The 23,495-nt window shown below is 37.0% G+C and overlaps 1 protein-coding gene across 3 annotated transcripts in view; it reads right to left on the bottom strand.

Annotated features, from left to right (window-relative positions):
- Positions 1-334: 334 nt before the first annotated feature.
- The window catches only part of LOC146000336 (cilia- and flagella-associated protein 36), a 43,813-nt gene continuing 20,652 nt past the window's right edge, over positions 335-23,495 (bottom strand). For 2 of the 3 annotated variants that reach the window (XM_083137858.1, XM_083137860.1), the window contains 5 exons: positions 20,471-20,578; positions 11,904-12,097; positions 9,139-9,323; positions 1,238-1,299; positions 335-767 (listed from right to left, as the gene is read on the bottom strand). In XM_083137858.1, the coding sequence (XP_082993984.1) occupies positions 516-767; positions 1,238-1,299; positions 9,139-9,323; positions 11,904-12,097; positions 20,471-20,578 (801 nt within the window). In that variant the 3' untranslated portion in view covers positions 335-515. The remainder of the gene's footprint in view (positions 768-1,237; positions 1,300-9,138; positions 9,324-11,903; positions 12,098-20,470; positions 20,579-23,495) is intronic. The other variant, XM_083137859.1, reaches the window with a different exon arrangement.

The following is a 23,495-nucleotide window of genomic DNA, read 5'->3' as shown; positions in this document are numbered from 1 at the left end:
TGTTTTAACTTTAGCAGGTGCCATTTTCCAATATCTTTGTGATTAATAAAATTCCATTTTTAATGATTTCCTTTATTTTAAACACATATGCAACTGTAATATTAATTATAATTACAATTAGATTGTGTTCTCAAATTTGAAAGAAACTACTGATTTAAAAAAAAAACAAATCTCAAGTTTTGTTTTATTTTGTTCACTTTGTAGTACATATGACTAGTAAATTAAATAGTGTTCTTTTTCTTATTTTACAATGGAATATTTCGGAACAAAGTACAAATAATTGGATATTTTTCAACATAGTACAAGGATGCAAAATGCTACATTTTTTTAACAATGAACAATGTGCAAAAACTTGGTGCACTTTCACAAACATAACATTTTCTCCAAAAGCTTTATATTTTATTGCAATGATTTTGCAAATTTTAACAATGTCCTGAGCAAAATTACATTGTTTCAACCAGTCCTAAATTATGTTTTTGAAGCAGTGTTATAAAATGCAATTTATATAAAGTTGCTTATTTTTTCCCAATGACTTCTGCTTTCAGTCTCTCAGCTAATGCCTTGCGAATTTGAAGTGTTTTAGGATTTACTTGAGGAGTTCCTTTAAGAGCAGTTTGTGCAGCACGTGCAGACTTTGGTCGGGATTTTGCAGTTGTCTTTTCCACTGCATTCAACTGTTTCTCTCTCTCAGCTTTCTTTAAAACAAGAAGTTTATCACGCTGTGCTTTGAGATATTCCTGACGACGTTTCATTTCATCATCATCAACCTATGACAGAAGACATTCATGAGTTATCACATAGCTAAACTACACAACCAATTATGCAAGAACTAAATGTGGTGACACTTTTTTTTACATCAGCAATTCCAGCTGTTTTTATTTTCTAGTCTAAGCTGACCTTCATGGCAGAATAGTACACACAGCATACTAGAACAGCAAGCATCTCAGGTTCGAATCCCAGGCTGGACATTTGAGTTCTTTGTGAGTATTTCTTCAATTTCATCATATTACTCATCCTCATGATTAGCCAAAAGTGGTAGAAAAGATTGATTTCTTTGTTATAAATACAAATTTTCTCCAACAAAATAAGTCACATGGAAATAGTTTGGTTTCATTTCTACTACTCACCATTCTCAAAAGCAGCTTCTCTTATGCTAGACATCCACATTGACTCAAATTGCATGTAGGGTAATAATATAAAATTCCTTAAATTAGTTTGCAATTGTTTTATAACTAACCTCTGATGTAGTTTTTAGTTGCTCATCTTCTGCCCTATTATATGGTGCTGGTGCTTCTGCTTCTGAAAAGACAAAATAATAAATATGTACAGGGAATTTCACATACTTTGCCCAAATTGTAAGGCCCAGTCAAATGAAAATGGGTCACCATGCATAGAACTCAAGGTATGCGAAAGTTGGTAACACTGGCAAAGTTTATGAACAATACTCCCATCTGTAGGATGGAAGGGGGAAGCACAGTGACTAACACATACATACACACTCATTTGTTTATTGCCCACGAAGTGAGTTTAGCAACACAGCCCGCAACCTAACCAACTCGAATTTTCATGAAATTTAGGTAGTTGAAACTATGCATGGAACTTAGTAACTATGAAAATGAGTCTCCTATGTTTTTCCATCATATATTTAATCAGCATGAAGTTATTACTGCATGCTTGTAACCATTTTCTCCTTTTCGAGGTGTTAAAAACAAAGCTTTAGAATGCTCCTAACGTGTTAGGAACTCGTCAAGATCACGCTAACATGTTGTCGGGAGAGATGTCGCTAAAGATACGTTTGGAAAAAACTTAGCCACTTCATTTCTCGTGAAATTCAAGCCTGATTTGATATATCACATCACCCCCTTTCCTTTGAAATTTTTGCATTGAATTCAATATGGTGGTCAACAATATGCCGGACCTGCACTTGACACACACGACTAGGGATCTCCCTGTGCCTAACCTATTTCTTTCATGACCAATTATACCCAGGATAACTCCTTTACATTTTGTAGGGGGTGTTGAGGGACATTTGACTCGTTATAGTTCATGTAATGAGGCTTGTATCAGTCACATAGTTACACATATTATTTTGTATCTTCTGATCCCATTTCAGTCCCAGAATAATATTTTGATATGTTTTAGAGTATGGCATGAGGGGCCAAATATATTTTTTTCACGATTTTTGGTGATTATATGTTTTGAGATATTCAAGGTCAAAGGTCAAGGTCATGTGACAAAATTATATTTTTTTCCAAAGGTAGGCTTGTTATATATCTCTGGAAAGCTTGTTCAATTCCATGTACAATAAGCTTTATTTGAGCTTCCTAGGCGAAATAGGGGCGGAGTTACAGCACATTTAGTATAGCTAAGCGGGCTCAAAAAGAGCAATTGATGCTGACTTTGACCTTGATAATTTAACAATTACAAGATGCACGAGACTCAAAATTTTCATAGTTACCAAGTTCCATGCATAGTTTCAACTCCCCAAATTTCATGAAAATCGGAGATGGTCAGGTTGGAAATTGCACCTATCTGTGTTGATTTGGCATGGAATGACTCTTCTGCATGGTAATGACTGGCCCCACACTTCCAGTCTGGTGAGGGATGTGCTTCAGGGATGTGACTTGGAAACACTTCAACATCCTCCCTGCATTCCGAATCTCTTCCCCATGTGATTTTCACATTTTTAACAACCTGAAGAGACATTCTTGAACATTGGTTTAACTTGGATGTCGACGTATGCAACTGGGTAAGGTGGTGGATTCGTCAGCATCCAACAAGCTTCTACGAGAATGGAATTGACTGTCTTTGTCTTCCAGAGGAATAAATGTGTTAACAGCTATGGATGTTATTTTTAGGTAGTACATTCTCAATTAAACTTTTTGGTGGCTAACCCATTTTCATTTGACTACCCCATATCAGGCTTATATATGTTAGGCTAGCTAAGCTATCTCTGAAGCCCAGACTAAATACAGAATACAGGAAATAATCGACTAGCAAATGTGACTGATGTTTCACTCTCAAATAACAACTGCGGGAGAAAACAATAGTTTATGGGCATCTTTTCTTTAAGGCCTCTTCTTTTAGATTCTTCCCTGACCAGCGCCTGGAGGTGACCCATGACATATTTGGGTGGTTTCTAGGCCCAAGCGATGGACAGGGAAGTATTCATTTTACCACGGAGATAAATCTACAGCAATGCCAATTCGCTAACCAACATGGGATTTTTCCCAGGCAAGGGAAATTTTTAAAGAAACTACAATTACAGGAATGGGAAAAGGGTGGCAAGTGACAGGGAATTTTTTTCCCTCTGCGCCAACACTGTCCCATTGAACACATGCAGAAACGAGAGACTGCTGACCTTCAACCAACCATTACAATGGTGATGAAGTTTTGAACCCCTCGGCTGCTTTATTTATGACTTGGGGAGAGTGGTTGACCACGTTGAAGGAAGTTCAAGAAAATTACGTACCTTACTGCGCAGATGTTATTTAGTGTATTGAGTGAGTGACACATACATTTTGAATGATCTGTGCTGCATTGTGTAGCGAACAAACATGAGTGACATATTTAACGAACTGTTAACGAAACAATTTACTCTGCTTTTCTATGAGGATAAGCTTCAAATCATGAAGATATGCAGGCCTCCGGCATCCCAAAGAAGACCAGAATGGATTTGATTTAGTTTTGTTATTTAGCATCGCTTTTCTGCCACTTTAGCTAATCGCGACTACGAGGATGAGTAACAGATATGATGAAATTGACAGTCACAAACAGTAACCTTACCCAGGCCTGGATTTGAATCTCGGACCTCTGGCTTTGTAGTATGCTATACTAATAACAATTTTACCACAGAGGTCAGTAAAAGAAGAATGGAGTTCCTGTTCAAATGAAATATTCAAGGTAAGAAGTGTATTATGTATTTTATTGTCGCACGTAGGCCTACATAAATATTTCACAACATGGGCCTCTATATTTTATAAGTAACTATGAAGTACTTGAAATCCTTTCCTTACTGTTTCTATATTAATGAAACACTGACATTTTTTATAATTATTTGTAAATTGTAATGTACGTGCTTTTCATCACAATGTCACATCACTTCAAAATCCAAGAAATTGAACTAAAAAGAGCCTCCCATTCGAACATTATGATATGAAGAGATAGTCCAGGTTTTGAACCCCGCATACAGCACCGCCCCTTATATATTATAATGTATGACAGAAAATATCACTTCAAGTGAAAAAATAGAAAAAGATATGTGTGTATACAGGGTGACTGGTAATTAGATGTATTCCCTGAAAGGGGTTAAAGTAGAGACAATTTTCAATAAATTTGACCATAAGATACCCAGTCCGAAAATTAGTAGTTTTCGAGATAATCGAATTTCAATTGTTTTTTTTAAAAAATGACAATTTTACACATAAAAAGATGAATTGAGAAAAAACTGCTCATTGTATGGAACTTACAGTGAGTCACATAATTATTCGGACACAGTAAATTTCTAACGTTTAAGAGCAGGAAGGGAGTGAAATCTGTGTACAGCTTTGAAGTTGATTTTCGTTTAAAAAATGTCATGTTTAGCACAAAATTGGACGATAAAAAGTTAAAAAAAAGAACATCAGCAACAATATAACGAAGGATGAATCCCTACCGTTGCAAAAATAGTGCCACAAAATTATTCGGACACATAGTAAATGTTAACGTAAGTTTGCGATACAGTGACAATTTCGATTTACGGATTGATTGATACTCTGTTCATATATATTAACTCTGGTTTCCTGTAGGTTTCTATAGCAATTACGATCGCGTTTTGTTTAACAAAGTTGTGATATAAAACATTTTCTATGTAGAAATGGGGCGAAGAGGAAAGGAAAGTTCATTTGAACAACGTCAGTTAGTGATATGGCACCACGCTAAGGGTAAAACTTACCGTGCAATTGCCTCAATGTTGAAAATGAAAAAAAGTACAGTTGCAGATATTATTAAGCGATTTAAAGATGAAGACAGGATCGAGTCCCACGGTCATACAGGGAGACCAATAATTTTTTCCCCTAGAGAAGAGACAGTAATCGCGAGGAAAATTAAAAAAAAACCAAAGATGAGTGCTCCAATGGTGTGTGCTGAGGTAGTTGAGGAGTGTGGAAAGCATAGTCATCCTGAAACTATACGAAGAGTGCTCAGAAGGGCAAACTATCATGGCCGTGTAGCTAGGAGAAAGCCATTTGTAAGTAAGCCAAACAGGACAAAAAGACTGGTGTTCGCAAAGGAACACTTAGGAAAGGATCAGACATGGTGGAATCGGGTAATTTTCACTGACGAGAGTAAATTCAATATTTGTGAGTCAGATGGGAGGGTGACAGTGTGGCGTAAACCAAATGAGGAGCTCCGAGGGAAAAATTTGCAAGCAACAGTGAAGCATGGGGGTGGTCACATAATGGTTTGGGGCTGCATGTCGGCCCAAGGCGTTGGTAAATTGGCTTTCATCGAACAGACAATGGACAGGTACAGTTACTTTGACATTCTGAAGTCAAATCTAAAGACTAGTGCTGAAATGATGGGCATTCTTTGTAACTTTATGTTTTATCAAGATAATGACCTGAAGCACACTTCCCGCATAGTACAAGAATGGTTATTGTACAACTGCCCAAAAGTGCTCCATCCTCCACCGCAGTCTCCAGACTTGAACGTCATTGAGCACCTCTGGTGTAAGTTGGAGAAAGAAGTGAGGAAGACACCTATAACCTCGAAGGCAGACCTCAAGGAAAGACTTCAACATGAATGGGCCAACATATCGCCAGTGTACACCAGAAAATTGGTAGAAAGTATGCCAAATCATTTATCCGAGGTGTTAAAAATGAAAGGGATGCCTACCAGATACTGACATTTCTGTTCGTTGATTATGAAGCGTTTTTTCCTGTTTCTCCTTCCATGTGTCCGAATAATTTTGTTTAACCCACAAAAAATGTTTGTTTTGTTTAATGAAAATATTTTACTAATATATTATATTAAACATAATTGAAGATAATTAACAGTGTGCTCATATTGTGTTTTGTTTGTTAAATAAATATTAAACATTTATCATCGTATTATATCACGACTACGTCAGTAAATATTCAGAAATCTTATCTGTCCGAATAATTATGTGACTCACCGTATTTCAGCATTTTCTGATAGCTAACAAATAAGTGGTTCGTTGAAAAAAAAAGTTTTTCCCAAATAACAATCACATGTAAGTAACGGGTGGGTCTAAACTTACAAGTGATGATAAAAGAATGCACTCTTAGTTTACTTGGCAACGTATTAATAACAAAAATGGTATGACACGAAACGTACAAATTACTTAAATTACTTCCTTGTGCAATCTGCTATCCAACAAGGTACAAATGTTGCTAATGTTCACATTTGTGTACAAGAAAAAATACTTCATACATCTTCATGTGAATGGAATCAATGAACAATACAATTAAAGAACATTACACGTCTTGATCAAAGTGGGCACCTCCGTTACGAATGCAGGCACGCAGGTTTTTACGGACATTTGGTCTCTTAACTCGTGATCTGATGGTGTCATTGATGTGTTGACCAGCTGTTAAGATCCTCTCCCTGAGCTCTTCTTGCGAGTTTACCGGTGTCTTGTCATGTGGCTCCAAATGTAAAAGTCGCAAGGCGTCAAATCGATCGGGGGATCGAGCTGGGCAGTCATCATGCTGATAAATCATGTCACGTCTTGTAGCTAGAGGCACATCCTCCAACAACATTGCCATCCCGTTCCTCAAAAAATGTTCATAAGTGATGCCATTTATTTGGGGCAGGAAAAATGGCTCGATCAAATTATTGTTGCTTACGCCCATCCATACTTCTGCCTGGGCGTGCGACAGTGGCTGGATGAAAATTACCCAAAGAAATGGATTGGCCGAGGTGCCCCGATTCCCTGGCCGGCTCGATCCCCTGATTTGCCGCCTTGCGACTTTTACATTTGAGCCACATGACAAGACACCGGTAAACTCGCAAGAAGAGCTCAGGGAGAGGATCTTAACAGCTGGTCAACACATCAATGACACCATCAGATCACGAGTTAAGAGACCAAATGTCCGTAAAAACCTGCGTGCCTGCATTCGTAACGGAGGTGCCCACTTTGATCAAGACGTGTAATGTTCTTTAATTGTATTGTTCATTGATTCCTTTCACATGAAGATGAATGAAGTATTTTTTCTTGTACACAAATGTGAACGTTAGCAACATTTGTACCTTGTTGGGTAGCAGATGACACAAGGAAGTAATTAAAGTAATTTGTACGCTTCGTGTCATACCATTTTTGTTATTAATACGTTGCTAAGTAAACTAAGAGTGCATTTTTTTATCATCACTTGTAAGTTTAGACCCACCCGTTACTTACATGTGATTGTTATTTGGGAAAAACTTTTTTTTTCAACGAACCACTTATTTGTTAGCTATCAGAAAATGCTGAAATAAGTTCCATACCATGAGCAGTTTTTTCTCAATTCATCTTTTTATGTGGAAAATTGTCATTTTTAAAAAAACAATTGAAATTCGATTATCTCGAAAACTACTAATTTTCGGACGGGGTATCATATGGTCAAATTTATTGCAAATTGTCTCTACTTTAACCCCTTTCAGGGAATACATCTAATTACCAGTCACCCTGTATATTTAAGTGAGAATTATGTGCAAGTAAATCACCACATAGCTAATGAAATGAATGTGAGGTTTCACAATACCAAACTCTTAAATATTCTAAATGAGTTAATGGTCATCAAGAAAATTTTTAATGGTGACGCATTCCAAGCTGCCAATTCCTTGCACAAAGGATTAATGAGTGTTCACAGAAAAGTATGTTTATAAATTGATGTTTCCACACCCCTATATGACTTCATGATGTCGTGCAAAGCAAAGGGGAACACTTTATTTTTTTCTTACTGTACTATGTAGTTTATTTTGATAATAGCACAGGCAATAGACTAAAGTTAACCATTTTTTATGATTTGCACCTTTTTCTCCAGATGTGTCCTATGTCTGGGAGGAATTTGAAAAAAAATTCTAAATGTCCTATATTTTGGGTATAAAGCGACCACAAGGAAAAAAACCTTGGGCGAAAAGTCCCAGTGCAGCTTTCCCTTCTTCCATTCAGCTCGGCCCATAAGGAAGCATGGTCCACTCTCTCCCTCCCCTCCTCGCGGGAGTATGGGGCACAGGAGTTGTGGGTCTGCGCAGGTTTCTTTGCTTGTGGTTCCACTATATCACATAACTTGCATTGAGAGAACATGTCTTTCAATGAAAAACAGAAAGTCAGAGGAAATTCTGAGAATAATTGTCTCCTCAGAAAAGTGTGCTTGAAATTAAGGTTGTGAGAAAGAAATTTCCAATCTCGATCTGACTTCAGAAAATAACTTTGCAATTTTCAGGATCCTGAACAAGAAGGAAATTCTGAATGATCGTTTATTAAAAGTATGTGGCCACGGTGGCTCAGTCGGTAATGCGTCTGACTACCATGCTAAAGGTCCCGGGTTCGATCCCCAGCCGGTTCAAATCCGGGAACTTTTCTAACGATGGAAGCGGCCCCGGCACCCACCCAGCATCGAATAACATGGGTACCTGGGGGAAACCCTGGGGGGTAAAGGTGGTTAGGGGCGTGATGCTGATCACATCACCCCCACTCACGACCGGATCAAGAAAGTGGGGCGTTACCCCCACACCCCCTATATGCCTTCATGGCGTGGTGCTATGCACAGGGGAGCACTTTACCTTTTATCTTTTTTTTTTACGTTTATTAAAAGTGCTTAACACAAGGAAAGGTGCTTTAAATAAGACATTTCAAGTTTCTATTTGAACTGAGATGAATTTTTAAACCCTCAATCAACATTTGTAATTTATAATCAATATTTTTCATTACCATTAATAATTTCTTTTACATTAAAACTTAAAACTATTGAAAAACATAAATTCCACCAAGTGCAATCTTGGTTAGAAGTAGAAATAAGGTAAGCTTAAGATTTAATAAATTTTAATTATTATTATTAGAAAGTTTGCTTCAAGCCAAACTATCACTTTCATATAATCATGTGCCAAAGTGGTGATATAATTGTTGAAAATCACAAGTTTTGTTTTTATACGTACCAGTATCACTAGTTTCTTCCTCCATCAGTTTTTTCTCAAGAGCGTGTTTCAATTTTTCCTTTCCACGGTGCTTTTCTGTTTCTAATCGGTGGTGTTCCTCCTGCGAGGTGGCAAGAACTTGTTGAAGTTCTTGATTCTCTTTGTCCATAAACTCCTTAGTTGCTAGATGTTCAGCTATAGATTTCCTATACATTTATGGGAATTCAAGATTTCAGTCTTGAACAAGTCACTTGTCAATTAAAATATTAGAGTAATTTATATTATTTTTTCTTGGATTGGATATATATAGAAAAATATTTGGAAGGATGAATCAACTTTCAGTTATCTGAGGATAGTAAAATTTAAATGCTGCTAATAAATATTAATTGTACATGTTATTAAAATAATTACATTATTATTTTTTAAAACTAGTTTGTAATTAATGAAATGTTACTTTCTAAATTTCTCAATGAAGCACTGATTAGTATAACAGTTACAATATAATTTTTCGGAACATTTTTAGTTTCAAATCTATTGAAATATATCCATGCATTTTAATTTTTTTGAAAATGTATATGATTTATTGCCATTTTACATTTTATTATTAATACAATAAATTCTGCATCAGTCTCTCTCAGGTTATGAATAAAGTAACATCTCTAGGTCACCTCCAAACCATAAGTTCTATATTGAAAATGATTTCAAATAATATAGTGATTTTATCAAATAATGGAGTGATAATACAATTAATGCAAAATGTTTACAAAACCTATGGAGTGTGGTTGGGCCTTTTAAACCATTATACTGTATACGACCATGTTTGTAGGTCCAGACCTCAAGCACTACTTCATTTATTACAGTACCTTCTACAGCCAATGGCAAAGATAATAGTAGGAAGATTGTCCATAGCTATATTCATTCTTTCTTATTTTACATTCTGTGCTGTTTTAAGGAACGAAATTCTGCTGATACGAAGCCAATGTTGTCCTCTACTTGTTGACATTTTTGTTTCAACACATTACCATCACATGGTAGCAAAACAGACCGAATGAAAATGGTCATGGACAATTCGCCTCCCATTTCTTTTGCCGTTGAGTGTACATAAGTGTGTAGATTTATTTTTGTTTAGGTGAATTGTGTATTGTTTTATTATTTTGAATTTTAAAATGATACATAGTTTTTTTGTTTTTTTTTTAACTAAGTTGAACTTCATGATGGAATAATGTTTTGAAGGCAAGGCTTGCCAAATAGTTCACCATTCCTCCCAAACTGGGCTGACATGTGGTCAGCATGTTGAGTTCAGTTGCTGCACTCAAGTAGGGTTACCAGATCGCTGTAAGGGAAATGTAGGATATGCTGTCCCAAAATGTAGGACATTCAGTAAAAATGTAGGACACAACACATTCTCAATAAATAATACGTAAAGTTGGAAATTAGTAATTAAGAAAATAAATATTTATTTAATGAAAATCCCTACCAAAAGGCCAGTTAAGATGAAAACTGAAGATGAATTTAAGAAGAGAATTGGATCTGCTATTTTGTATGAATGCATCCTGAACTGTGTTTGGCAGACAAGCAAGGCTTTGGCGTCTGGACTCGCAGCCAGTATAATCTTATGTGGGGCTTGTGTCGGTTGTCACTATATGTTTATGACTATCTATTCATCCATCGTATCTTAACCACCATTCATCCTCATCTTTGCGATTAGCCAAAGGGACAGAAAAAAGTGAAGAAAAATAAACTAAATCAACCAATCAATAGCAAAGATTCTTGACCACGAGAATAATTTATTGCCTTTTTATTGACCTACTTGTTGATTTTTTACTTTTTCTTGATTTCCATGACTTTCTTGACTGGCAGACACCCTGAATAATTTTGTTCTCTATACCCCTGCTATACAATCAAATTATATTGAATATTGAATAAGAATGGGCAACACCTTGTTCCATCAGTATAAACCCTAAGGCAAGATATTCTGCTCAGGCATTGAACAGAAAGTGGTCTCAAAACTTTGAATTTCACTATTGAGTTTGGAAGCGCAGTCTATTAGACTTGTAACTTGCATGATTTTTTCTGTTACGTATTTTCCTTTTTTGTGACACTCAAAATGTAGGACATTTATGATATTTTTCAAATTCCTCCCGGACGCCAGACATAAGGCTAAAATGTAGGACATGTCCAGGAAAAACCGGACGTCTGGTAACCCTACACTCAAGTAGATAAAAGAGAGAGACAACCTTCTTTCTTTCCCTCTCCTTTTCTCTTCCTCTCCCAGACAGGGATGGGGGTCCCCTTCCCTGTCCACCTCACCCTCTCTCTGTGGTCCCCCTTCTATCTATCTCAAGGAGAGAAAAAAGAAGTTATGGAAAAGCTAATAAACTAAGGTGCTTCGTTAGAACATATGACGTCTGTGTGTGGTCATTTCTACATGAATGAACAAATTTTAAGTCCAGAAATCAATGTAGCAACATATCTCTTGAGCACCAGCAGAGAGTAGCTAGCTCTTTACTAGGCAGAAACATGATGGTGAAAGATTTACACTCTTGCTTGTCACATGAAGTCAGAGACTACATTAGAACATATTAATAGCAAATCAAACTGAAAACTTAAGTATGAGGAATAATGTTTAAGACTATTGACAGTTCTGTATTTTGAAATTGGAAGCAGAGAAACCTCGGTGAGGTTGGAAAAATAGAGAGATGAAAATGAGAAGATACTGATCTGTCTTAAAGAAGAATTTGCAAATGGTTGTAGCTTACTTAAAATTTTGAAAAATAACCACGTACTTGATAACTTCTTCCATAATCTTTGATTCCTCATCACTTTGACTTTCACCATCTGGCAAGAATGATTCTGGAGTGATTCCATGTTGTTGCTGGAGAAGTTCCAGTGCTTGTAGCTGCAGTTCTATGTTCTTCTGGACCATCATTCTCTCAAAGATCTCATAGTCATTCGCAGCCCATACCTGCTCAAATAGGGTCTATGTAATGAGGAAAAATTGAGCATTGTTACTATTGATTTATTTATAGTGTTCAGGCTTTCATATTACATAAGATACTTAGATGCAAATTGTAATGGTAATTGTAAATTTACATCCAAATAAAGTCTTCCAAACAGTGGCGGCGCCAGGATCAATCATCTAGGTGTCAGAGCGAAATTTAGGTGGTGTGATGTTGAAAACATGATACACTCGTGCAGCCTTTAGCCACTACATCAAAAATCAACCATCTTTTAGTAGGCACCTAGACAGATAGCACGTAAGTTAACTGCAAGTTAAATCGACATTCAATTTAACTTGCAGTTAACTTACGTGCTATCTGGGATGCCAATGAAACTGAAAAATACTAGCGACTTTCTTCATTTAGCACATGTTTGAAAATTTGAAAGAAACAGCTTGTTCAAGGGAAGTTAATGACACACATGAACACCCAGAGGATTTTTTTCCAGGAAGGGGGGTGGGGGAGAAGACAAAGAAGGCATATTTTTTCCTCTAATAGTGTTGCCCTCTCAAAAAATCATTCCTTCAGTTCGAAGTAATCATGTTCCTGCAACGCTCTTATAATAATTAACATAAATTACAGGATAAAATGAAATTGTATGTGTGAAATATATATAGGTTGACGTCCATTTTTCTCTGGATGCCGTTGATACCATATATTATGTCTTACACTCTAAGAAAGTGGTAATAGAGTGTAAACATTCAGAGACACATTACAGTCTTATTGAACTATGCAGTGGATACACACTTTTTTATCCTTTGTGATACAACATTGGAGGTACAAAGTTTAGTTAATCAAATGTTAAACACATGAGAAGTATTACAGAGTTTCGAAAAAGGTGTGCGCAAGCACCCCACTGGCGCCGCCCCTGCTTTCAAACAACAGTACATTCCAGTAGTGGTGGTGGATCATTACATCAGTAGCATGCCAAGGCATTTCCTGAAGGTTGGGCAGTGCTCTAGTTTACCTTCATTTTGGCATAGACAGTATTTTTTAAAAAGAGAAGCTGAAGTGGGACTATATACTGCATTCAGTAGTAGTGATGTAAACCTATGTACACTTGTCATTCTAACTAAATTTTAAAATTCATCCCAGCTACTTTTTACAGGATGCATAAATACATACAAGGGCCATTGAAGCATGATTGGTACTTTTAGGTGTACAAAGCAACAGAATGCATTTATAGGAGTGGGAACCATATTGATTTCCTGATGTAATCCTAGTCTACATTCGTGCAGTTGTCCCAGCATTTCACTAGTTCCCAAAACCATCTGTATGCTGTATGCTGGAGCCAAAAACATACACTAAATTGTCAAAAGTATCCGGACACCCCATTATACTGCAGAACTGAAGCCTAGACATCACTATGGTAGGGCATCAACAGATTTTTCACTATTTCCTTTCTCAAAAAGCAGTCTTCGAAATAGGCACTTATGACTAAAATATACAAAAGCAGCCACTACAAAATTTGTGCATTCCTCTCAGAAATGGCCTGGAATAGTATTTAAACATAGAAGCCTACATTTTCTGCCCAAGGAACAAAAATGGAATTTAGATCAAATCCTCCTGTTGTAATGAAGTCATTAGTAGACCTCGGATTTTTAGGTTCCTAAAATAGGTTCCAAAAACACTTAAATAGGTTATAAAAATCCTAAAATAGGTTCTAAAAATCCTAAAATAGGTCCTAAAAATCTTGTTAGGCTCGAAAAATCCTGAAGTAGGTTAAAAAAAACTTAAAATAGTTCAAAATTCCTGAAAAATACTGATTAGGTATAGTCACGGGCAATGAAAATGGGACAACGATATCTTGAAATACGCACTATCTTGCATAACGTTATGTGTGCTGCCTGACCCTATGGCAATGGCAGAACTTAACTTTGGAAATTTGCTATTAAAATCCACTCTTCGCTGTATACTTAGGCAACAATCTCTTTTCATGTTATCCACAGTCACACTTTGCAATTTTGTCTGTGAGGATCATCTTATATGCTGAAAATAATCTTTCAACTAAAACAGTCAGTGGTGCAAACTTCAATGTTGAAATGTTGTGCCTTTTCAAGGCGTGAATGCCACAAAGCACCGAAGTGACTCTAAAGTGAGCAAGACTACGCAGATTAGATCACTTTGGATTCTACAGGTAACAGTGGTACCAGACATTTTGCTTTGTTTAGAGCTTTGAAAAATCACTATCATCACAGGAAGGGAAATCAACAGAGAGTACTTTCCAACAGCGGCGGCTCTAAGGGGAGAGCCGCCGTGCCATGGCTCTAACCTCAGAAAAAGAAATAGCACTTGCTTTGCCAAAATATAGTTAAATTAATACATTTACAAACGAGGAGATTCGAATCTCGTAAGCGTTCCAGCTTACGGCCGCCTCAATTTCTTCGCCGCATCCCCAGCTGTTGTCTCACTTGCTCTGGGCCAGCATAGTCTGGCCTAAGCGCAGAGGCATGCGCGGAGGCATGAAAAAGTCTCCGCAGTTAACGAGCGAGGAGGTGGGGTGGTAGCCCAGTGGCAGCCATAAGACAACCAGCCGTGCCAGCTCGCGTCGTGCCACGACGCGAGAGCTTTTGCATTGTGTTGACATAGTTGAAAACTTCACAGAGAAGTGACTAATCCTGACTGATTTGTAATACTCGTTGGAGAAGTAATTCGCGAGAAAGATGCTTTCCTGCATACTTGGCAAGAACGAACGTAATATCTTCCCCAAATTTATATAACTATTTAAATAGATGCGTCTAAAGAGCCATCCAGACTTTTTTGTTATTGATTTCTTCCTTAAGAAAAGATATATTCCTTGCTCTCACGCACACAGACAATCATGTGTTGCAACTGACATTGACAACATTGAAGACATTTACTGTACAAAATAATTGCCTAAATATTAAAGGGAATTCGCATCACCAGGGGATTTTTTATTTTAATATTTGTAAAAAATCACACGGAAAATCTATCAGTATAAGAATTTCACTTGGAGATATAATTCAATTTCTTGCATTGAATTCTAAAAATTGTAGATCTACAGTTCATTTAGCAGATAATCATATTTCAGTTGTTAGTAACACCGATTGTTGATGTACTGTCTGCCGTGCTGGGGTTGCAAATTATGAACAAAGCAAGGCGAGAATACCGTGATCGACTCGGTGTCTCTAATTGTTCAGTGTTTTTCTTTTTAGTGAAGTGAAAGTGTCCGATGGTGTGTGAAAGGAAGGGTAGTTAGTAAAGATGAGTCAGATTAGAGCATTATTACATACATCGTTTTCCAAGGTACTATACAATATTAAATTAAAAGTTAAACAACTTGGCTGTCCCACGCCAGATTTAAACATCAATTCTATTTAAAAATATCAAAAAAATGGTAAAGGTGACAGGCGTCGAAATTTTAATAGTCACATTTATTTCCTAGAAACTCTGGCCAACCTCCACACAGCATGCTACGATGCCAGGGATTGCGGGTTCGAATCTCGGCCTGGGCATCGCTGTTCTTTGTGAGTGTTCACTCATCCTTATGTTCGGGATTAGCCAAAAGTAGTACAAATGCGAAGTAAAATAAACCAATCTTAGGAACTCTGAATTTTTTTCTGCAATTTTAGTAAACAAAGTTCCATTAAAATTACCTCTTTCATTAGATTTCTATGACATATGCTAGCGAAAATTTTTCGATTTCTTGATCACGTTGGCACTACCCATCATACTAGCTGCCAGCCACCACTGCTTTCCAATCACGTTCATCATTGAATTTTTTCGTGACCAAACAAAGCAAATGCCTCTGTGTAACATAAAAATCCTGTAAAATCTTTAAAAAAGGCTTGATTTAGGCACATAAACCTAAAATAGGTTCTAACAAACAAAATAGTTTTTTTAGGCACTATAAAACTTCATCAGTTTTTGCATTTTTTAACGAAACGCTGACATAACTTATTATTTCTTACATACCTCTAAAGAAAAAAATAGGTTAAAAACAAAATCCGATGTCTAGTCAGCTCCTTGCCAAGGAGCTGGCATATTGTACAGAATCCATATTCAAGATCGATCTTATAACATAAATCATAAATGAACATCCAAGTTGGTCGCCTGACTTCATATCTTTATTTTTCCCACACATTTTACCTTTATTTCTAATAAACATGTATTGTTGCTTATGCACATTCCTGATTTTTATATGTAATTACCCTGTTTGGTATTTTTTGCATCATTAAATTAAAAGCAGTGTTCAATAAGTGCCCCCCGCATCTGCTTCATTGTTAACATGTTGAACCGCCCCTCCCCTCTCCTTCACTCATGCAGGTGTGCTTCAATACAGCAAAACCAGCAGTGCTGGCCCACACATTGCAGTTGGAAAATGCTATTTTTAATTTTTCATTATATCTTCCCTATTACCTTAAAGGTTCATCCTTTTCTGATGTGGGGCCATTTTATGATTCGTTGAATCTTGGACTTTTCTCCCCCCCCCCCCTTCAAGCAGGGTTGGTGAAAACTCGCCATCCACACCTTCTTGAGGCATGTTGACTAAAACATGTGACCCAGCACCCTGCTGAAGGAATAGCCAAGGGAAGCAGTGTTCGAATGTGGAAACACAACCTTGAACCATCCAATGAGAGGCTACTTTTTATGCTCCGAATCTGCAGTGTCTGAAATAACAGTCGGGTACCAGCAGTGAGGTCTACTGACGTTCTGAAGTGTTGTGTTAATGTACTGATTAGCAGGTTGTCTAAAATGTATGACTATATTTCTCTCTCCAAAATTATTCAGCAAGTCAGTGTTTTGTACAAAAAACAAATAAATAGGAAAATGTTTACTATTGTATGCTTCCAAATGGAAATATTTTCCAAAGAAATACATGCTTATCTGCAGTATTTTGTCAATTTTAAGCATGGGAAAAATTCTAGGTTCATATTCCAACTAGTGTTCTGTTGCATGCCATGCACTAAACATTCAAAATATAACAATACTATACCTATTTATACATAAACTATCCAATATTGTACTGTAGTCTTGGAGGCACAGGCATGAAACAGAGAACATTGAGACCTGTGTTGAAACTTAATAATGAGATATTAATTTATTCAGCTCAGAAACATATGTTGCAATGTACTGAAAAAGGATACCCAAACATACACTATATTACAATAGAATTAGAATACACAGTAAATTAGCCAACTTTTCTCAGTTTCTATCAAAGAAAGGAGTTACAGAAATGTAGCTATGTTTGAAATCCACTGCAGAGGGAATAGTGTACTTTGTAATATTTACATGTAGAATCTATTGCTCATAGACAAATCACTTACTGTCGAGTCCATCCAATGTTTAAGACTTATAAGTTTGCACTCAATCTAGTAATATAATACCAGTTTAACAACAAAATACATTTTTCTTCTAGGTCATTAAGTTTGTTACTTATTCCATTAAAATATTAAAAAAGCTAATGTGACAACTGTTTGTTAGTGTGTGTGTATGTTTGTGTGGATAAAGCTATTATTTATTAAAACTGAAATAGTTTGTGGAACTATGTGATTTGATTTTTATTTAGCATCACTTTTCTGCCACTTTTGGCTAATTGCAATGTTGAGGATGAGTGATGATATGATGAAGGGACATTCACAAAGAACACTCTTGCGGAGGCCAGGATTCAAACGTGGGACCCCTGGTGTCATAGTGCACTGTACTACCACTCTGCCATATAGGCAAACTTGAACTACTTTAATATTGTTTTGAAGAATATAGATAAGCAAGTATATATAAAAGAAAATGAGAATATTTAACTTATTAAAATATATAAATTGGTAGAGGGGTCACATATAGTAACTTCAAATCAATGTACAGAGAGACAATGTATTTTTATGATAAAGAATAGTATTATAGTTTTATAAATGATACTAACTATGTGATGGATTATATTCTTTAGGGATGGGACCGATTAATCGGTACTCTATCGGTATCGGCCGATATAGGCATATCGGTGTATCGGTTTATCGGTAAAATTACCGATTATTTTACCGATCCGATATATCGATTATTTTCTGATAATTTAGTGCAAAATTCTGCCATTTTGTTGTAATTTTTATGGATAATATACATGCCCTACTTTCTAAAAAAGTAAATGTCTACATATGCAATTTCTCTTGCACTGCAGTCACCTTGAAACACACATTTATTAAAGAGGTCAGTGAACCTTTCAGGTTCTTCAAGGACCATTTCTAATTTTATATCGGATCGGTAGAATATCGGTTATCGGTATCGGTAAATTTTATATCGGTACTTTATCGGTATCGGCCAAATTTTCATATTGGCCCATCCCTAATATTCTTTTGATGAGTAGTCCAAAGATATGTTTTGCTGTTTCCATATTTTTGAAGATGATTTATGCAGTTGGCTGCCTTCATTGCATGACATTTGGTGTTCAAAATGTATGCTGTTCATGTACAGGGGGAAATGTCCGTGGAAAATGTACCTATGCTAATACATCATGGCAGGCAGTTGTGAATGAGAGGTCAAGTAGTACTAATGAGTACCTGCCAAGTGTAATACTGAAATCCATAAGTGCCCCATTGAGGATTATGGTTTGGCCATGATATTGAAACAATTTATCAAAATTGTGACTTTTATCTGCATGGAAGGTTAATGATTAGCATCCATGCTAAATCAATCAGTCATAGGTCGGGCAGAAATACTAGGTTGGATGCCACTAAAAATGTTGACCTTAAAGGTCATTTCAAGGTCATATTGTTGCCCAAAAAGGTCAAATCACAAAGTCACCCAAATGTAGTCATGTAATATATCAAAAGAAAGGTATGGACGAGATAAATAGTTTGGTACTTACTATTTTTAGGTTACAATATCGATCTCAGAAGTAGGCCATAGTCCCAAATTTGATTGATTGATTTAGTTTATTTTACTTCGCGTTTTGTGCCTCTTGGCTAATTTGCGAAGATGGGGATGAGTGATGAAATTGATTAATGGACATTCACAAACAACCAAGCCCAGGTGGGATTCGAACCCGGGACCCTTGGCATCACAGCGCGATGTGCTAACCACTCGCACAGGGTCCGGCTCCGAAATTTGAGAATGTTATACAGGGTTATTCATAATGATTGTCTGAGTTTCATTTTTTCTTCCTGAACAGGTTATGAAACATTTGGCATTTTTAATTGCACCAATTGACGGAGGCACTCTCAAAGTTTGCTTTCATAATAGACAGTATCCTGTATTTATATATTGAGCTGCTAGGAGGTAGGTTTCACAAAACAGCGGGCCTTGGCTCTAAGATGTTTTTTTGTTCTTGAGTTTCATCATAGTCAGTTAGTTTGCATTGTCCAATGGCAAATTCCATTCACCGGAATCCAGCAGTTTTACGAAAGTGCAACTGCAACAGATGTGAGCCTTCAATGTGTGGGTGCCATGGATCATTGCAATATTACTGTGGATGAAAATGACTCTGCATTGGGAATCAGAAATCCCCCTAGGTCAAATAATTGTGGCTCAGCATTATTGTCTGCATTATGAACAGGATGGCAATCAGCTTGTTTTGCATTGAGATTCGAGATAAGCTTGATCTACAATTGTACCCTGAGGCACTCCAGTTTCAAAATCAAAACGATTGCCCCAGTTGCCCGCAAGATCCTGCTGATCGTGTTCTAGGACAACAAAGAGTTCTGTTACTGGACTTACTTGAAGATGGAAATGTGAATCCCATGGTACTGTGGAAAACTGGCTGGTGGTCTCCTTCCTGATAACATGAGGAGACCTTACATGGCAGTTCAACCCCTTCCCCCTCCAACCTCCTTTTACAGTCCTGTTCTGACACCCAGCACATCTTCCCAGTTTCCCAGATGGTGCTGTCTACACAGCATTATACCAACAATAATGATATGAAACATGCTGCTTACAAACTTTTCCTAGAGAGGTTTCTTTAATTACGTGTACTATGGTGGAATATGTGCCTCATTATCAGTGGTTGGTTACCTTCTTGTCCATAATGACATGTCACCGAAAGGAGCACCTCCCGAATGGCATAGTGGTAACATCATCGCCTTGTAATCAAGAGGTCTCAGGTTTGATGCCCAGTGAAGGCATGTAGTGGTTTCAGATCCCACTTTAAACATAAGTCCAGTCCCAATTAGCCTATGTGTGCATAAAGTGGACATAAACACTCAAATTCACCAGAATAGACAGTCCTTTCATTTATGGATGCAGATTGCTACTTATTTCCATTATTAAATTTTGTGGATTTTCAAGGGATCTTATTAGGCAAAATGCATGTATGTGAATACAATAAAGACGAATAAATACACAAAAGCATACAGAAATTAGATATATCAAAGTGCAAGTAAGTTAAAACAAAAAAGATAATTAACCTGATGAAACTGAGACTCTATTTCCCCAGATGTCTTGTTACAAGCTTGTTCAAATTGGTCCGGTGTGATTCCAATATCTTCCATGTAGCTACCAAGCATGAAATCAACCTAGAAAGGAAAATATAGATGGAGTTAGTGGATTTCATTTTTCATTTTCATTAGAATCCATTTCATTTCATACACATTTTATATCTGACAGCAATTTGTTGCAGTCATGGCTTCCACTAGTGTACTTAAATACTTACTAATACACAACATATTAAAATCAAGTTATTCTTTTTTCAAAAAGACATGAACAGAAATATCACTCAAGTCAGTGGCGTACGCAAGGGGGGGTTACCGGGTTTAAACCCCCCCTTGAGCTTTCGAAATATTATGGAAAAGGCTGTAGAAAAAATTAAAAATGGCTAATTTATTATAGTCAAAGATCTGCGACAGTAATAATAATAATAACAATAGTCTACTACTACTAATATTAATAATTTGAATTATTATTCCCATGCAGCATGGAGAAAAACATAACATTCCAAACACAATCTAAGCGGCCGTAAAGTTCAATTTTGCAATTTTTTTTTTTTGCAAAAAGTCACGCAGCAACTCTCGCGAGAATTGTGAAAATTCCTTGCTTCGTCGCAGTGTGCCAACGTTATTGCAAACGTTCTTCCCGGTACTGATTTCACATCCCCTTGTGAACTCTCAAGTGATGCTGAGTCTACATCCACATCGTTAAATAATGTTGAAGAAGTGCTTTGTGAATCACCAAGAAGTGATAAATGTGTTGGAATATCTATAAACTTACTTTTGAACAAAAACATAGACTCAGTGAAATTTAGCAACACGTATTCTCGCGCTTCACCATCATCCTGGGTGAGTTCCATGAATGTAAATTTCCCCGTGCATATAGCACCGTGCCATGAAGGCACACGTAGTGGTGTGATGGGCCCCACACATTCTCGATCTCAGTCACTTTGCAGGTGATGTGATCAGCACCATGCTCCTGCAGCCTTTATCCCCAGGATTGCTCTCAGGTACCCATTGCTTTGAGGCTGGGTGCGGAGACAAGGTTAGATAAATTCCAACCAATTCCGGGAATTGAACCTGGATCTCCCATGAGGTTGTCAGACTAGACCACCGCGGCTCCTTGAATGAGTTTCATATTTTGATTATTCAATAAATTTAATATATTTGCTTGTTTTTATGGATTTTCTTCACACTTGAAATGTCTCACCTATCATATACAAATAACTGTTGACTAGACAATTATTTCGTAACAAAGAAACAAAAAAATGTAATTTTGTTATATTGCTTTCATAAATATGTTTATGTAGATCGCTTCTACTTAATAATAGTAGTGATATAAGTAGTAACAGCAGCTGCATTAGTAGTATTATTAGTAGTAATTAAACTAATTAATTAATTATAAGTATTATTAATTAAAGTATAATAAAACAATGGTAATGTGAATTTATAGAAAGTTTTCAAAATAACCCCCCCTTGATGAAATCCTGCGTACGCTACTGACTCAAGTAACCTATGTTCAGTGTGCATTATAACCTGTCTTTAGTTTTATGTATTCATTATTTCACTAGGAAACCAATGAATTTCAGTAGATTTCAGCAGTGACGTGCGGTGACGTCGACACTTGGGGTAGCAGTCAGTGACGTGCTCAAGGGGGGGGGTCACACCCCTCCTCCCTTTAGGGCCAGTATTCCTACAAAAAAGAAGAATGTCAATAACAGGAAAAGATTGCAAAATTATGAATGAGTACTATAAAAAAGTACACGTAACCCCCACCCACATTCGAAAATAAAAAACTATTTGATTTGACTCTAAGCCAGAGATCCTGTGTTCGAATCTCGGATTGGCCATTTGCGTTATTTGTGTGTGTCCCTTCATCAATTTTGTCGTACCAAAGGTGGCGGAAAAGCGAAGTAAAATAAACCAAATTGAGCAATCAATCAATGATTTGATTTCATTTTTGTTACTTAGCGTCGCTTTTTTGTCACATTTGGTTAATTGCGAAGATGATACGATGAAATTGATGAAGGGACGAGCACAGGGAACGCCCATGCCCGGGTCGGGGTTCGAACCCGGAACTCCTGGTGTCGTAGCGTGCTGTGATAACCACTCCCCCACGCTTGGTTGATTTGGTGACAGGTAACAAAACACAACACTTTTTTGTAGTTTCTTCAATGATATTCATTTGACTTTTTGAGTTCTGAGATACATTTTTCATTCCAAATTATTTCATTATTCACTGCAACACATAGGACAAGAATGCGCACTCATCACGGGTTCGAATCCTGGCCTGGATTGTTCATATGAGGTCCCTTAACCAATTTCATTATATTATCACTCAATCCTCATTTTCGCGATAACCAAATGTGGCAGAAAAGCGAAGTAAAATAAACCAAACCAACAACAATATGAACACGTGTTCTCCTGCCCAAATAAATACATCCGTATTTATGACTGTTAGAGACCAAGAGTAGTATATTTAAATGAAACACTACTAAAACGAGAGTCAGCGAGAGCCTGAGCACATATTTGTAATTTAATCATTATATATTCCATATTTGAAAAAGAAAAAAAAAGAAAGCATAACATTATTGTCTGCACATAACACGTTCCCATTTCATAAATAATAAAACTACATCCCATATTATACATACGCCCATATTGTACAACGTGTAAAAGGTTGTGTAAATACAGAGAACCTAAGTATTGTAGAAAATTTTACCCTGAGTTCTTTATAGGATTTACAAAGGAATCGAAGGGAAACGAATCCCCTGTCCTATAGGAGATAGACTGGGGGACCTGAAAGCCTGGGCTTTCAACCATTGCAGCGGGTCGGCGAGGGGCCAAGGGAGGTAGAGGTAGAAATCTTCCTTTTCCTTGGGCCGACCGTTTCTACCTGGAAACTGGTCTGGCGGAAGAAGAGCGAGCTAGGGTATCCAGCCAGCTTTGCCCGCGGAGAACCCGATGGACGAGAAGCGCGTGGAAAAGAAAGTGTTGCGTATGAGCT

The sequence above is a fragment of the Lepisma saccharinum genome, chromosome 16 (assembly GCF_977018435.1).
Source record: "Lepisma saccharinum chromosome 16, izLepSacc3.1, whole genome shotgun sequence".
In the NCBI taxonomy this organism is placed as follows: domain Eukaryota; kingdom Metazoa; phylum Arthropoda; class Insecta; order Zygentoma; family Lepismatidae; genus Lepisma; species Lepisma saccharinum.
This window is presented reverse-complemented; position numbering and strand designations above follow the sequence as displayed.